At 45.7% G+C, this 15,607-nt stretch overlaps 3 protein-coding genes across 3 annotated transcripts; 1 reads left to right on the plus strand and 2 right to left on the minus strand.

Moving 5' to 3' along the window:
* Positions 1–1,794: 1,794 nt before the first annotated feature.
* Positions 1,795–3,363, minus strand: LOC120683330 (NDR1/HIN1-like protein 12). Its single transcript, XM_039965402.1, has one exon. It carries the CDS (start codon positions 2,730–2,732, stop codon positions 2,073–2,075), a length of 660 nt encoding a protein of 219 aa, XP_039821336.1. The 5' UTR covers positions 2,733–3,363; the 3' UTR covers positions 1,795–2,072.
* A 1,990-nt stretch (positions 3,364–5,353) lies between these two features.
* On the plus strand, positions 5,354–6,346 carry LOC120681402. The gene has a single exon (XM_039962889.1). It carries the CDS (start codon positions 5,354–5,356, stop codon positions 6,344–6,346), a length of 993 nt encoding a protein of 330 aa, XP_039818823.1.
* Positions 6,347–7,325: 979 nt separating this feature from the next.
* Positions 7,326–13,146, minus strand: LOC120681823 (exocyst complex component EXO70A1-like). The gene is made up of 12 exons (XM_039963447.1): positions 12,711–13,146; positions 12,525–12,620; positions 11,061–11,266; positions 10,740–10,973; positions 10,457–10,595; positions 10,167–10,379; positions 9,347–9,552; positions 8,970–9,170; positions 8,790–8,889; positions 8,166–8,275; positions 7,932–8,078; positions 7,326–7,783 (listed from the first exon to the last, which is right to left on the minus strand). The coding sequence occupies exons 1-12, from the start codon at positions 12,849–12,851 to the stop codon at positions 7,675–7,677; spliced, it is 1,902 nt and encodes a 633-aa protein (XP_039819381.1). The 5' UTR covers positions 12,852–13,146; the 3' UTR covers positions 7,326–7,674.
* Positions 13,147–15,607: the final 2,461 nt, after the last annotated feature.

The following is a 15,607-nucleotide window of genomic DNA, read 5'->3' on the forward strand; positions in this document are numbered from 1 at the left end:
AAAATTCATTTTTAAAATTTTTTGCACGGATAAATTGTAAATCGCGAGACGAATCTAATAAACATCCACGCGAGGCAGCCTCAACCAACAAAAAGATCCCGCATCTTCCATCATTGTTGCTGCACGGGCTTTCGACGGTGGCGCGTCTGGAGGAGCCGGGGGATGGGGGTGGCTGCTCTAGGGTTTGGGGCTGCCCGTGTCACTCCTAGAGGGGCGACGCGGGGGCAGCCAAGACGCAGGCGGACTTTCAATTAATATTGGCCGGAACTTTATTATAATCAAAAGAAAAAAGTCTACATAACCCCCTCAACTATTGGACCTGGTCTAATTAACCTCCAAACTACGAAACCGGTTATTCTACCCCTGAACTTTCCAAAACCGGCCAAATAACCCCCAAGGCGGTTTTGGAGGGTGGTTTTGTATTTTTTTAATATTTATTTTAGCTAAATCTTTGAAAAATCATAACAAATCACAGAAAAATCCAAAAAAATGTAAATCGAATTTTGTTGGACTCTACATGAGTAGATCTACATAATGAACATATAATATGATATGCTTTAGAATAAATTTTATGGTGGGATAATTATTGTATGCTTGAACTTTAGTAAAAATTTCATACTCATTGGATCATGTATAATTTACTTATAGATTTATTTAAATTTAACCAGCATGAAAATAAATAAATTTATAACAAAGGTATACTTTATTCAATGGGTTTGAAGTTTTTACTAGAGTTCAAGCATACAATAGTTAGCCCACCATAAAAATTTCACCACAATTGGACCATGGAAAATACAGCTATGAATTATTCTATTTAATTACAGAAAAAACATATATCGAAATCTACAACAAAAACTTTGTATGAAAGCAAACTATGTTATATATTTATTGTGTGGATATACTCATGTAGAGTCCAACAAAATTTAGTTTTCAATTTTTAAATTTTTTATGATTTGTTATGATTTTTCAAAAATTTGGCTGAAATAAATAAAAAAGAAAAATACAAAACCACCCTCCAAAACCGTGTTGGGGGGTTATTTGGCCGATTTTGAAAAGTCCAGGGGTAGAATAACCAGTTTTGTAGTTTGGGGGCTAAATAGTCCAGGTCCAATAGTTGAGGGGGTTATATAGGCTTTTTCCTACCCAAAAATGAAGTTGTGCTACTGCTAACTCGTCACTAGGGGTGGTAAAGGGCCCAACATTTTGAACTAGAAAATCTAAGGATCGGGCTCTAAAAGGGCCGGGCTCTAAATATATGTATTTTTGAACTAAAAATTTTAAGGGCCTTATTGGGCTGTGAAGAGGCCCCTACACCCCCTACTCGTCACAATCTCGTATCACAAACATGTTGATTGTGCTGCTGCTCGGAGCGGTGTCATCAAGACGGGCGACTACATTGTTGCGTGCGAGAATGCCTTCCTCGATCGCAAGTGGGGAGGATAAGTGAAAGAGGATACAACAGCTAGCAACTCCGCGGTGGCGTCAGCATGCATCATCACCATCGCCGCCGTAGCCATGTGCGCGGTGACGCCGTGCCCAGCCCAGTTTATTAGAGGCTAGAGCCCATGCATTCATTCATTATATTTGGTCCGATCCTCCGCCCAAGAGAAAGGTACGTCCAATTATCTCATCACCCACAACCTAGCTAGCCAAGGGACCATACACAGCTGCTAGTCGCTACAAGCGTCTCCTTCAATTCACGGTGACAAAGAAAGCCCAACTTTTTCCTTTCCTTTTCGAGGAATCGATCGATCGAAAAGCTTGCAAACATGGAGAAAAAGCTTGCAATTCAACTAGCTGGACCAAGATAAACTTGTGTGTATATTATTATATGAAATTATATATTAACAATTCACAATATTATTGGTACGGTGGAGCAAGACTGCAAGAGCAACCTTCACGTCTGCTCATCCGTCCATCTCTTCCTCGATCAAATATTCCTTGCACTCAAAGTTTGCAACCAACCGACCCACCCACGAATTGGAGCGATCGCTACCTACCTTCAAATTACCACAGCAGCCTAGACAAAACAAGAGATGGATTGATCGACAGAAGAAGAAGAAGAAGAAGAACTAGACGTCGACTGCGCAGGCGGCTGCCTGCTGGAAGCGGAAGTAGCCGTTGCCGCCGCCGGTGTTGGCGCCGTAGCTGCCCTTGCCCTCGTTGACGGTGAGCAGCGCGGGGCAGTTGACGCGGAGGTGGTAGTGGCCGGAGATCCAGGAGCCCACCTTCCAGCGGATCCACCCGTCGACGCGGATGTCGACGAGCACGTAGCCGGCGGTCTCGTCCTGCGCGAGCGCGACGGCGAGCGCCGGCGGGAGCTGGACGCTGTCCATGGACTGCAGGTAGGGGGACCACACGGACTGGTCGCCGTGGCCCTGGTAGCCGACGGGGAGGCGCGTGGGCACGGTGATGGCCACGTCCTTGTACTGCGCGTACACGTCCACCTGGTCGTAGTAGACGCCGACGCGCTCGTTGCCGTTCCTGGCGGCGACGGTGGCCTGCATGGTGGTGAAGAGGTAGGTGGACGCCGGCGGGGTGACGTTGAGGCACAGCACGGACAGGTCCTGCAGGTAGAACCGGGGCTTGTGCGGCCGGAGCACCAGCCAGACGATGAGGACGACGAAGAGGGCGAGCAGGATGAAGGCGACGAGCGCGCCGCACAGCTTGCGGTAGAGACGTTCGCGGTGGCACTCGCAACCCTTGTGTCCGCCGCAGTCCTTGACCGTCATGGCGATGATCGCTTGCCTGCTGCTGTGCGATTGCTTATTTGCCTGATTGACTCGATCGAAAAGAAAAGAAAAGGGAATAAGGGATCTCGGTGGTGGAGGAAGGAGAGCTCGATCGGGGCACCGGGCGCGCGGTGGAGGAGTACGTATATATGTTGCTTGCTTGGCAACGCAAGAGGGGAGGAGGGGAGGCAGGGTGATTGGGGTTAGGAGGAGCAGGAGGAGTGAGATCGATCGATCGATGACTGACTCTAACTCACTGACTGACAGATTGAGTTGTTGCCAAGGCGGGCAGGAGAACTACTGCCACTGTACCGTCCAGTGCCCAACTGCTTGGTACCTGCTGCCACAGCGCCTCAACTGCCAAATTCCGTGTGCCCAAATTCAATCAATTTTCCGTTGAAGTTGGCACCAGTGCTGCTTGTTCGTAGCTAATACTCCGTCGGATGGATTTGATGATGATGGTATGGAACTTTTAGTTGTAGAGGTAGCAGAGGAGCGAGGGAGGAGGCCGCTAGTGGTGAAGCGAGTGCATACTGCGATCCAAAAGCAGCAATGACTGAGGCAAGTTTCAGGCTTAAGATTTGGGTGCCAGAAAGACGGCCTTTTTCTCGCTCCCTTGATGATGTATGTAAATAAAATAGAGGAGGAAGCGAGCATAGAGAGAAAGAGGGGCAACGTTAAGTTGCCTTGCCGCAAAGAGTCTTTGTGTGCCGCGCCTAACTAACCCTTTTTTTTAATATTTTGTGGCGAGTCCGGGCCCGGGGATCGGATCGGAGCGCGTGCAAGGACGAGGAGCAGAGCGCCTTCATCTCCTCATGCTCTGCAGTTGGCACGCCCCTATCTATTCTGCTTTCTAGACGTTGAGCTAGCTAGTGTGGAGAGTGATCTCATCTCATCAAACAGGAAGGAAGGAAGGAAGGAAGGAAGAGAGAAGAAGGCCGCCGCGTCAAACAAGTCATCAGTCATCTCTGGCTGCAAGCAAACCAAGCAAGTCTTCCTCCCGTCCGAGAGTTGCGGCTCGTAATCACCGACAGGCAGACACAGACGGTGCAGGGTTGGAGATGGGAACAGGAGCAGCAGTAGAGCAGGAAAGAAACTTTGGCAACTTGGAAAAGGCAGGCGACGGCCGGTGGCGCGTCGGCATCAGACGAAGGCGAACCCCATCCCAAAGCGAAAGCTAAAAAAGCGCAAGAACTTAAATCCATACACGAATTTGCTAGAGAATGTATTTTCAAAAAAAAAAAATTGCTAGAGAAATGCATGGGACCCCATCACCTGCTCATTCCTCCTCCATTCCCTTCCTTAGCTGAGATCGAGCACTAGCTAGTGACCACTGCATGCATGATCAAGCAAGCCATTTTACATGCATGCATGCTCCATCGCCATCGATCGGGCTACAACAATTGAATTTTTAGCCACAGGTCACAGACGGTGGTGTGAGTAGTAGCCAGCCAGCCGTATACATACATGGTATAATCTCAATTCCCTATGTGCCACGGGAAATTATAACCATCTCTTATATGTCATTGGCTCCACATGTCATAGACACAAAAAAATCCACCACATGCTATTTTGGCATACAAAAGATGAATTATATTTTTCAATGGCATTCAGAAAATTTAGTCTATAAAGATGGCAAGACGTAAGAGCAGGAGCCCTCGGTTTCGTGGATCATGCGCGGCATGGAGCCATGGAGATGGGGCAGAAATCAGAACCACGTTTCCGATTCTATCACTTCATCCCTCTGTAGCGCCCACCCACAAATTAAAATCCGAGCGGTCCCATCCATCAGAACCAAGCAAGTACAATCGTATAATGACCGGCCACGTCAGGGCATGCAAGGACGCCGTGCAGGACGGAATGGAAGCTTCTCCTCTGGCCGTCCGCGGGCACGTTGGTGGTGCTTGCTTGCTGCCTCTTCGACTTCGAGTTTGGGCCAAAACTTTGACATGCCAAATTTTTGGTAGCAATCCAAGCATGCCCTTTATACCAATTTCTGTCAGACCCAATATTGCTTGCCTTCTGTCAATTCCAGATCCAGAAATGAACAGGTGAATGCAAACTAGTACATAAGATGCTCCCTACACACACAGCGGGACAGGTTTTCTCCAGCACTGTATCAAGCTTTGGATGGATCAGATAAGTCGTTGTCTAACTAGATAACACCGAGGAATTCTCAGCTTAACAAATGCGTCAAGATAGGCACCAAGATCCATGCTTGCCCTGTCCACTGTCCAGTATCACACTCTCTGCCTGCAAACCTCAAGTGCAATGAAAAGCTAGCATATCGGCGTGGTTCTCTGCCCGTAGCGGGTGCGGGCACGGGAGTGAGTTTTGGCTCACGGGTATGGGTATCTAAAAAGTATATCTGCGCGAATTTTACCCATTACATCTATAGCCAGAGGGTTGTTGTGACTCGTGAATCCTACACGTGTCGAACGTCCTCTAAAACTCAACCAGATGGGTTACTCTGACCCTAATCAACTTTCATTAAGAGGAAGCAACGTGGGGTTCGAGCCCAGACCTGTGGTGTGCCACCGGAGTGCTTCGACCAGCTAGTCTAGCGTCGTTTGGCGCGTTGAACGTCCTCGCCTGCACGAATCAGCTTAGCTGCCACATCCATGCTAAGCCTCCTCCTCAAGAATTTGCATAAGCTGTACTCCGGCGATCCCAACCCTTGGGCCGCTTGGATCCGCTACTGGTACTGGGGCGAATGCGCCTCCGGCGACTCTCCCTGCTGGCGCGCCATGCAGTCTCTCCTCCCCCTCTACAGGAGCATGACGTCTGTCGTCCTCGCCGATGGCGCATCCACCTCATTCTGGCTTGACTCCTGGTCATCCGCCGGTGTGCTCAAGGACTCCCTTCCGGCGCTCCTCTCTCACTGCCTGGATAAATCCATCAGCATCAAGACTGTGGTGGCCCTTGGTGCTCGCGGCCTCGCCTGGCCTCCGCGACTCTCCTCAGCGGCCAACCACGAGCTCGCCCTCCTGGAATCCGCGCTCGCCACGGTACCACTCTCCCCCGGGCATGACCTCCGCTTCATCACGACCTCGCCCTCGTCGTCCTTCCGCACCAGCCTCGTCTATGAAGCAATCCGTGCCGCGCCCACGGCTCCGCCCCCGCCTCTCGCCGACGCCAACTGGAACAACTTTGCACCGGCCAAAGTCCAGTTCGCCTTCTGGCTTCTGCGCCTGGGAAGGACCAGAACGCGGGAACGCCTGCATCACCATGGTTGCCTTGACACTGACATCTGTCCATTCTGCCCCGGAGTTGAAGATGTTGTGCACCTCTTTGTGACATTCCCCCGCCTCCGTGGTCTCTGGGACCGGTTCTTCCCCGACGCCATCGCTCCGACCGACGTGCTCTCCATCCACTCCTCTCTCGCCTCTACTACAGGTTTGGATGAGCCCTCCACCAACACCGCGTTGCTTCTCACCCTATGGTGCGTCTGGAAAGCCAGGAACCGTATGGTCTTCGACAACATTGCCCTCGGCGTGGACGGCATCATCGCGTCGATGCGTGCACGCCTCCGGCTTTGGGTCTTTCGTGCTCCCTGCCGGGTCGACTCGTCTCGGCTCCTGCTCTGGTGTAACTCCCTTAGTAATGTAACATAATCCCTAGTAGCGAACCCTCTCCCTCCCCCCTATTGTATCTCACCACTGGAGCCCGGCGCTTGCTCCAAAAATACAAGTGACCGCTTGTAAACTTGGCTGCCTCGGCAACTTCCGATTGAATTCAAGTTCAGGTGGGCATCTTGCCCCTGTTGGTTCGTCGGAAAAAAAAAGAAGAGAGGAACCTCAGTCAGCCGCGTGGCATCATCAATGGCAACCATGCGTTCGCCTGGATGGCCTCGCTCCTCTGCATCGACTCTCGCGGGAGGTTTTGCTTTGGTAGTGTTTGGTTGGGCCATGTAAAACTTTTCATGAAAACTTTTCGGCCCTTTGACCACTAATTAGGGGTATTAAATGAAGTCTAATTACAAAATTAACTCCACAACTATAGTACTGTAGCTAATGAGACATTCGATCGTACGTTTAGAGGACGGTTAGGTGTTGTTACTGTAGCATAACTGTAGCCAATCATGGTAGAACTTGGCTCATTAAATTCGTCTCGAAAAATTACACTCATCCATGAAAAAGTTTCGTAAATAAACTTCGTTTAGCACTACATGCATGCATTCGTCTTTTTATATAAAATTTTACTAAACACGGCGTTTGTCACGTATGGCCTCCCGCGGTCCCGCCCCCATTGCTGCCGCACGCGCAGCTTTGCCACAACCAGCAGGCCAGCAAAGGTGAAGAAAAGGAAAGAAACCCTTATACTAATAGACTGCAACTAGCTCAATCAAGATAAGCAAAAAAGAGGTGATACTATTTCAAATGCAAAGTCTTTTGCTGTTTCTATCGCGTACGACGCGTAAAAAAAGGACTAACTCGTCCCGGAAAAAGAAAAGCACCATTCCAGTTCTTTTTTTTTAGCGGCATTCCAGTTCTTCTTAGACGAACTGAATGAATCAACAGGGATCATCGACCTTTTCTCGGTCCATCGGACGGTCCAATGATCCATGCACCGACCTCATAACCGCACGGCACAGGAATTGACTCCCATCTTACAAAATCAACCGTAACAGAACAGCCACGAGCTTTTGACACAAATGCACATTGCCCACACACCGAACTAAAACTCAATGATTCAATTGACACTAGGCATTGCCAGCCGGTTTCTTTGCACACTGCTAAGAACTCAAAATGTCGGGTAGAAAAAATATGCCTACTACCTACCAGACATAACTGAAATACATTCTGTACAAATCATTTTTTTTTTGGAAACGGGAAGCTTTTTGACGCCCATGGATAGATCACCGAACAATGCTGACAGGGGCGCCAGTGTACGTAGAGAAGCATCGCATCATTGTTGAGGTATGGTAGGCAGCAGGAGACTATCAAGCACGTTCTTGTTTCCCCTCGAACAAATTGCCTAGCAGCAGCTCAAGCTGCTCGGGCGTGTGCTTGACGTATTTTCCAGGCGCTTTGCTGTTCTCAATGAGTGGCCTACAGGTCAGAAAGTTAATATGTGAGCACAGTGAACACGAACTGAGAGCAATAATTGCAGGAAACCTTGAGAAAGCGTTGCTGATTCCTGGGTTCATACATTTAACTTTCGTTGTTTACAAGTAAACGAGCTGTCAAAGAAGCATACCCAAAACGTTTGATGAAAGATCTGTACGCAGGCAACAGAATTTCAGCAACCGCAAGTCTTAGTGACTCGCGCAACTCAGTGTCTGGAACAGACCAGCTACATTGCTTCTGATAGATCTCCTCAAATAACACATTGAAAGACCTAAATCTGATAGCACCACAGGAAAAGATAACAAAGACAAATTCAGAAATTGCACAAGAAACCAATCTAAAGTAGAAAGTAGATCTGACTAACCTCTCCTTGACAGCTGCTCTTGAAGCTCCACTGCTATTGCCCCCCTCACTCCCTACTTGACCACTACCTCCAGATGAAGTCAAACCTTGACCAGAGAGGCATTGCAACACCTACAACATTGGATCAAATAAATATAGTGTTATGCACATAGATATCTACCAGTTTTATTTTCTAAGTAATATTACCCAGTAGTGGAGACGCTAGCAAGAATTTGATGGTGGTGCACAACATAACATACATATCTGATTTGCAAGCAAACTGTCCATTTTAGTTAGTCAAAATAAGCTGCTTAGGAGTGGTAAAGGATATTAGATGCTACACGGTCCCTAAAAACTAACCTACTCAGCAACAAATATTAGATGGTAAAGGATAACTGTACATGATAATTAGGTCAATCCCATCAGGAGTGGTAATATTATGGCCACTGATATCTCTGGAAGCCTACTTATCTACGCTTGAGTTGTTCGCAACGGCAACATGAATACCGGATGCTTCGATGGTTTGGAATGGACTGGTTTAGGCAGCGATAATATCTATTTAGGTCAAATAAGCCTTGAACAAAATATGCCAGTACGCATGAGAAATAATCAGAGAGTTTTAATCATAGATAAAGAGCAAGCAGACCTTTGACCAAGCAATTCTTCTATACTGATTTGCATTCTGTTGTACAATCCTCCTATGCCTTTGAATCCAGTCATCGCCCAACAAATCCTTGGCTTCTGATCTGGGTGACAGAAAAGATAGAATCAGATTGCCCACACACTATCGTGTCTTTCTTTCCTGCATTACTTCATAAGAACATACCTGCGGACAGATTTGACGATGTAGTGAATGTTGTTCATCAAAAATATGTGCATCAAAGCAGGATCCTTGTATTGCTTTGCTTTTGCATCCAAATTATTCTGTAAAGCTTGCATGATTTTCATGGTTACAGCTGCCAACTCAGAACCTGTTCCGTCTTCCTTTTTGAACTCCTGGAAAAGCTGTTTTAAAGTGGACTGGTAGCTGCACAGACATTACAAGGTGGTTGTCAATTATGGGGCATATCTGGTTCTTTGTGAATTTGGAGACTATAGAAAAGCCAGTGGATAATTCAGAGAAAAGAAGGGCACATGAAAATACGGACAAATCTCATGCACCTATTCGTTTACAACAACATTAGAATATTATAAGAGACTTACTCAAATAAAAATTTAACATAGTTGATCACATAGCTTGTTAAAGGATGAACTGTTCCATCAGTATGAATATTCTTTGTTGCATCCTTTTCAACCGCTTCTTCAAAGTCACTGAAAGTCTTCTGCGCCGTTTGTGCTAAGCATTTCGTCAAACTCAGTGCAGAGTCACGCATTTGAGAACATGATTCTCCAACAAAGATGGTGTCAATCTACAAATTTGATTCAACAAGATGGTCTTTTAAGTTCCTCACATACAAAAAATAATCACAAATCTAATAGATTTGCATTTTTTACATGTTAAAAAATTGAAATTAAGTAGATAATTTACAAGCCTCTAGATTTCCTACAAAACTCAGTCTAGTGAAAGCAAACTTCTCTAATCAAACTAAGAAAGTCCAAACTCCTAAGGGCAGCCAAATCGATTTTGGGTAAAAGTTTGACATGGCTAACACATGGCTAAGAGAAAATATGGTCTGGAAATTGAATTTGATATACGACTACTCTAACTTTAAATATGTACACCAGAAAGTTGTAGTTTATGGTAAACATATGCAGCAGCGTTTTACAGTAGATCAGCTGAAATTTTCATCGACACAAGTGGACCAAGCTCTGAAGAGTGAAGATAGGTAACTCACTCCAGGATTCTGATAATCAAAAGCTATGAGACAGACAAAGGGTTCTAAAATTCAGGTCCGAACAAATGGATGTTGACTATAAGTTCAGCATGCAAATTACACTGATATCAGTGGGCACACAAGACTACAACAGCAGTGGTCACCAACTGAAATGCACCACGTAGCTATGGTCAGAACCAAAGATTTACCTCCGTTTGAAGTTCGCACATTATTTCGTACATGTCTAGCAGAACAAACAGTTTCTCTGGTGATCGTTTACTCATAGCAATTGCCTCTCCAAAACTGAGTAGTGTAGCCAAACTGTTCTTTGTTATTGCAGCAAAGCACTTATCCCTCAAAGATTGACTGCATTCAAAAACTTGGTCACAAAGCTGGCGCTCCCCAGCAAAAAGGAGTTTGACCTGTTCCAAGCAGAGGCAAATGTCACCAGATGAATGCTACACATAACAGAAAATCAGAGGAAATTTTTTTTTCTTACAGCAATTCGCATGAAATGAATCCAGTTTCCTATTTTAGATTCCAAAATCTCCCAAGGCATTTTCTGCACTTCATCTTTGCTCAGTTTTTCAACACCCAAGTTCTTCAAACTTGATTCTAAAGCTGAAGCGCGAGCTTCACTGCACACAAAGGAAAATATGCTTCAGCATGTCATTCCATAGAGCATAACTATTACTGCATCTCTTGGCTCATGAGCACATGGAAACAAGAAGAGTTTGTAACGCTTAAAGAAACTGCAAAATTTTCAGGGTAACTACTTGTACCTGTATATTTCTGAGCATTGCTGTTGGCATCCAGCTTGAACCAACTGTTGTGCCAATTTAGAGAGTAATGGAACAAACTTTGGCTCAATAAGAGCAGGAGGACTGTATACAGCAGCCTCCGGGTTTTGCTGATTTTCGGATGATGTGTTTTTCCCACCTTCGGGCTGAGATTCAGAGGATGGTCGAAGTGTACTTGGAAGACAATCAAAAAGACGATCAGGCTCCATAGGTTTGCTGAAATCAGTACCGAGGGTGCACAGCACGGGTTAGATGAGGTTAAGTTAGGGAAAATACAAATATAATTAATGATCAGACGCAAACCTGCGCTGGGACAATTGATTCTGGAATTCTCCCTCCATCTTCACAAGGGCCTTAGAAAGGAGGGCATTCACATGGTTGAGCACCCCATCACTACTGCGGTAACTCCTATTTGAGCTAAAGAAACGTTCAATAGTTCTCAACCGATCAACTGCATCTAGAAAACCTTGAAGGTTCTCATGCGGCCCCTTCTGTATTTCACGCTCCGCCTGTACATATAACAAGTCAGCCAAGGCCATAATCAGAAAAAGCAACCCATCACTCCAAAAACATTTCTCTCTCTCTCTCTAGAGATTTGCTATCAATACTTCCAGGCTCCATTGAAATGAAAATCACATCCAGTTGTAATTGTTACCAAACCTAATGCAACCAATCCTTAAGACAAAATCATAAGGCATCATCAATGAAAATTGTTGCCCATTTCAGTAATTTTTCTTGGACATAAAAAATATACTTTTGCAACATTGTTATTGTTTTCACAATATGAGATTTAGTTGGTATTAAGGTATTAAGGTGCACTTCAAATAGTCATACTTAACAAACTGTATCCCAACAAACAAATCCCTTTGCTGCTCCTTCTGAAGAAAGGTTTTCAAATATTAAAACAAAAATGGTATATGACGACTAGGGACAAATGTGTTATATAGCGATAAACTCGGTTTCAAACACATGGCTCCACCGTTGATAGTTACTTAGGATTGACTAATTTTATCAAGGAGCAGTTCCAAAGAAAATACCTAAGGTAGAGAAGGAAAGATTTGGGTGCGTGGAATAATAGAAATCCCAAATTACGCCTGATTTAATTTCCTACCTAATGACTCAAACATATTAGAACAACAAGTGTTAACCTTGGGAGAGGTTAGGATATATTTTTGTCGCTAGCCTCCTTAGGTCATGTACAACAGGAACCCTTAGTTGGGAGCTTGCGGGTGGTTGGCCTTTCTTCATGCCAACATGGACATGAGGGACGCTTGTTGCAGCACCGCTGCTAACGGAAGCGGACAATGCTTGGAACAGATCCAGCGTGAAAACTAAAAGTTTCAGCAAGATAACTGAAGATTATCAAGGAATTTTTGTTGTTTCCATTGTGGATTGGGGTTCTTCACCATCTTTTCTCTTTAATCATCTATATAAGCGTTCTTGCACTGTACATGGCCTTACATAATAAGCTCCTGCTTGAGCTAAAACAGAAGAATCTTCTACACTAAGCACACAAAGGGGAGCCTAACCAAACTATGCTCCAGCACTCCTTGGCTCTGCATTGGGAAGGGAAAAGCGAGAATTCAGTTCTGCAGCTAAATATACACACCATGTCCAAATATGCTCAGGTACATGATCACCTCATCTAACTGCACGGTCCCTACTCCTAAGATAAATTAAGCTACAGTTCCAAGTGTGCTGTGCGAGAGGAACGCAAATAGTATGAAAAGGGGCAGCGAACATGGAATTGAAGTTAGTAGCAAGCACCTCTAGAGTTCGATCGAACTGCGTGAGGATGACATCCGCGGAGCGGAGCGTCCGGTCGATGTTCTCGTGCGCCGTCCGGACGGCGTGCGTCCTCACCTGCGGCCAAAGAGCGACAGCATCAGTGCTTGGCTCCAGCAGGCAGGCGCGAGCCCTAATACTAATAACAGATTGAGATAAGAAGCGGACCTGGATGGGGCGCATGGCGGAGTCGAGCGCGGAGAGGCGGCTGTCGAAGGAGCCGAGGATGGACACGACGGCGTCCGTGGCCTGCTGGCTCTTGTGCAGGGACTCCCGGAGCAGCGCCGCGCGCTGCGCCAGGCTCTCCATCTCCCCCGCCGCCACCTCGGCGTGCGGCTGCTGGTGGCGCTCCTCCTCTTCCCCAATCCCGCCTAGTCAAGTAGTCCGGAATCCAGATGCCCGATATGGTTCGTCGGAGGAGTGGTGGATCTGGATTGTGGAAGAGGAGGAGCGGTTCGCCGGTTTGGTTGAGCAGACAGGGACAGGGGGGAGCAGAGCAGGCGATTATTGCGTGCGTTGGTTGCTCCAGGAAGAAAGGCCCAAGGAAAGCGAGGAACCGCTCGCTGCAAGATTGGGAACGGAACAGTCGCGGACTTGCTGCGGCGGCGGCGGCGCCGGCTGTCCAGCTTGGAATATTCTCCCACCGCGTGGTCTTTCCTGCACTCTTCCGTTTTGCACTAATCACTCGGTTCGCTGGGCTGGATGTGGAGCTCGAGCTGGTGGCTGGAGTGGTGTCAAAAAAAATATTATTAACTGACTGGTGGCTGGAAGCTGGTGCTAGAGCAGTGTGAGAGGAAAATATTGTTGGACTAGAAGCTGTTGGAGCTGCCGAATACAGTAAATAAAGCTCCTTTTACTGCACATTGTCTGACACACAGTGATTTACAAGGATTTTATATAATCGCTTCTTCTGATAATCATCGGTCGCGACCCATACTTTCAACTGACATATAGTAGGAGAAACATTTCTGTTGCTGACTAAACCACCCCCAATGCAAGGAGCAGCAACCTTAACAAAGTTGACTGATAGGTAGGGTTCTAGATTTCCATAGTCAAGGCTTATTTTGTGCTAGCTAGCTCTTTAATGCTCATACAATGCTTGCTCCCTTTGAGGTTGTGTTAGCTCTTTCCAAATTAAGGTTGTACGTCATATAAAGAGAGACAATGACGCTTCTCATTTTCGTCGAAATGATGGAAGTTGTACTTCAAGTTCGAGCCATGACCAAACCTCTAGCCTTTGCGTGCATAACAATCCCCTTTTAATTTCAAGAGATTGTACTTAAAAGCATATTATTTATGCCAAAAACAAGCATAACACAAAATATTCATCTACATGTATTAAGAATGCCGAATCAGGCCGCTTTGGAATGTACATTTGCAATTTTAAACCATAGGAGGAATGCAAGGTAGGCATGTAATGCATGCTTCCCCCAAATTCTATAATGGACTAGTCCCAGTCGATTGGCATACAAAGAGCGAGGTAGGCATTTTGGTTTTGGGGGCAAAAATTATTTCCATATAAATGAAAATCCTTTTGCTAAATATCATTGTAGCTACTTTGTGGTTGATGTTCGTCTCGATGGTCAGCTGTTTTATGTTCACTGAAAAGGTCAAAAGTTGTTCAACTTGCACGTGTCGTACAACTCAAGTTGCTTTAGGCTGTATTTAGATCTTTACTTCAAAAAATTTTGGAACAGAATCTTGCCATTTAGAAGTACTAAATAAAATCTATTTACAATACTTTTTGCACGTATGAGTTGTAAATTGCGAGACGAATCTAATGAGCATACTTAATAAATAATTAAACTATAATTAGCGGATGGTTATTGTAGCATTACTGTTGCAAATCATGGATTAAATAGGCTCATTAGATTCCTCTCGCGATTTACAATCCATCCGTACAAAAAGTTTTATAAATAGACTCCATTTAATACTCCATGCATATGTCCAAATATTCGGTGTGATGTTTTTAGGTGTAAAAACTTATTAGATTCGTCTCGTAATTTACAAGCAAACTATGTAATTAGTTTTTTTATTTCGTCTAGATTTAATACTTCATGGACGTAAGATTCTCGTGAAATTTTGAACTTTACATCTAAACAAGGTGCATGAACACACCATCATTCGTTGCATCAACAAGAAAGAAAAACAAAACAAAATGAAGTCGATATAGTATATAATAGTTGGAGGTCAGGAGCAGGTGATGACAGATGGCGGACATTTGCTGATAATGGTGCCACGCATTGACGTGGTCATGCCTGCCTGCGACAAGCAAGCTGCTAGTGCCCTCTTCTCTACGGAGAAACAGGCAGCAGGTACCCATTGTTCTGGGCCTGAGCGTGTATCATTCAGAAGCCCATTGGATCGGAGGAACAGCAAAGGCGTATACCTACCCACCCGCGTTGTTCGCCCGAAACAACAAACCAAGCAAAGCAATTAGAAGGGAAATCAACACGTAGTCCTGCTCCTGCCAACTACTACACCAACAAAGTGAGGGGTCTGTGTACAAACTGCACGTTAACCGTAGGTCCGTACGTGTAGCCTTTAGTTCTTTTTTTTTGCGAAGGGCCTTTAGTTCTCTTGTAAAGCAACAGAAGAGAGTTTGTACGCCGCCCAAAGCATGTTAGCTGAGGCTGCTTGGGTACCGTGCTTGTTTTCCATTCCATGGATCCGTGGGATTTGTCCGGAAGACTTTGGTAAAGGCAGCCCCTGGGTGACGCGAGCAAAGATATGCGATGATGTAGCACGTCACGTCGTCATCAAGCGTGGGCACGTACGTGCAACGGTGGACGTCGACTTTGCCGACTTTGGCCATCTATCCCTGCCTGCACTTGCGTGCGTCTGCCTCCCAGATCACGGCTCAAGTGGCTATGGCTCCCATTGTTTCCAGAAGTGTTTTAGCTTCTAGTTGATTTTGAAGCAGGGCCGTCTTCAAGAATTCGAGGCGCCGGGACGAAATGCAAATTGAGGCCCTAAAATTTATAAAAATAATATGTCAACTATAATTAGTATATTTTTTCATGCAATTATGTAACTTTAGTACGTATTATTTCAAACACTCTTTA

Source organism: Panicum virgatum, chromosome 7N, assembly GCF_016808335.1.
Source record: "Panicum virgatum strain AP13 chromosome 7N, P.virgatum_v5, whole genome shotgun sequence".
Classification (NCBI taxonomy): domain Eukaryota; kingdom Viridiplantae; phylum Streptophyta; class Magnoliopsida; order Poales; family Poaceae; genus Panicum; species Panicum virgatum.

What these genes read in the sequence shown, in the direction of transcription:
- LOC120683330 (XM_039965402.1), bottom strand. Translation starts at nt 2,732, where the DNA reads ATGACGGTCAAGGACTGCGGCGGACACAAGGGTTGCGAGTGCCACCGC.
- LOC120681402 (XM_039962889.1), top strand. Translation starts at nt 5,354, where the DNA reads ATGCTAAGCCTCCTCCTCAAGAATTTGCATAAGCTGTACTCCGGCGAT.
- LOC120681823 (XM_039963447.1), bottom strand. Translation starts at nt 12,851, where the DNA reads ATGGAGAGCCTGGCGCAGCGCGCGGCGCTGCTCCGGGAGTCCCTGCAC. An exon ending in TATGTTAAATTTTTATTTGA is followed by an intron (nt 9,171 to 9,346) that starts GTAAGTCTCTTA and finishes ATGTCTGTGCAG; the next exon opens with CTACCAGTCCACTTTAAAAC. An exon ending in TCTTTCATCAAACGTTTTGG is followed by an intron (nt 7,784 to 7,931) that starts GTATGCTTCTTT and finishes TCTGACCTGTAG; the next exon opens with GCCACTCATTGAGAACAGCA.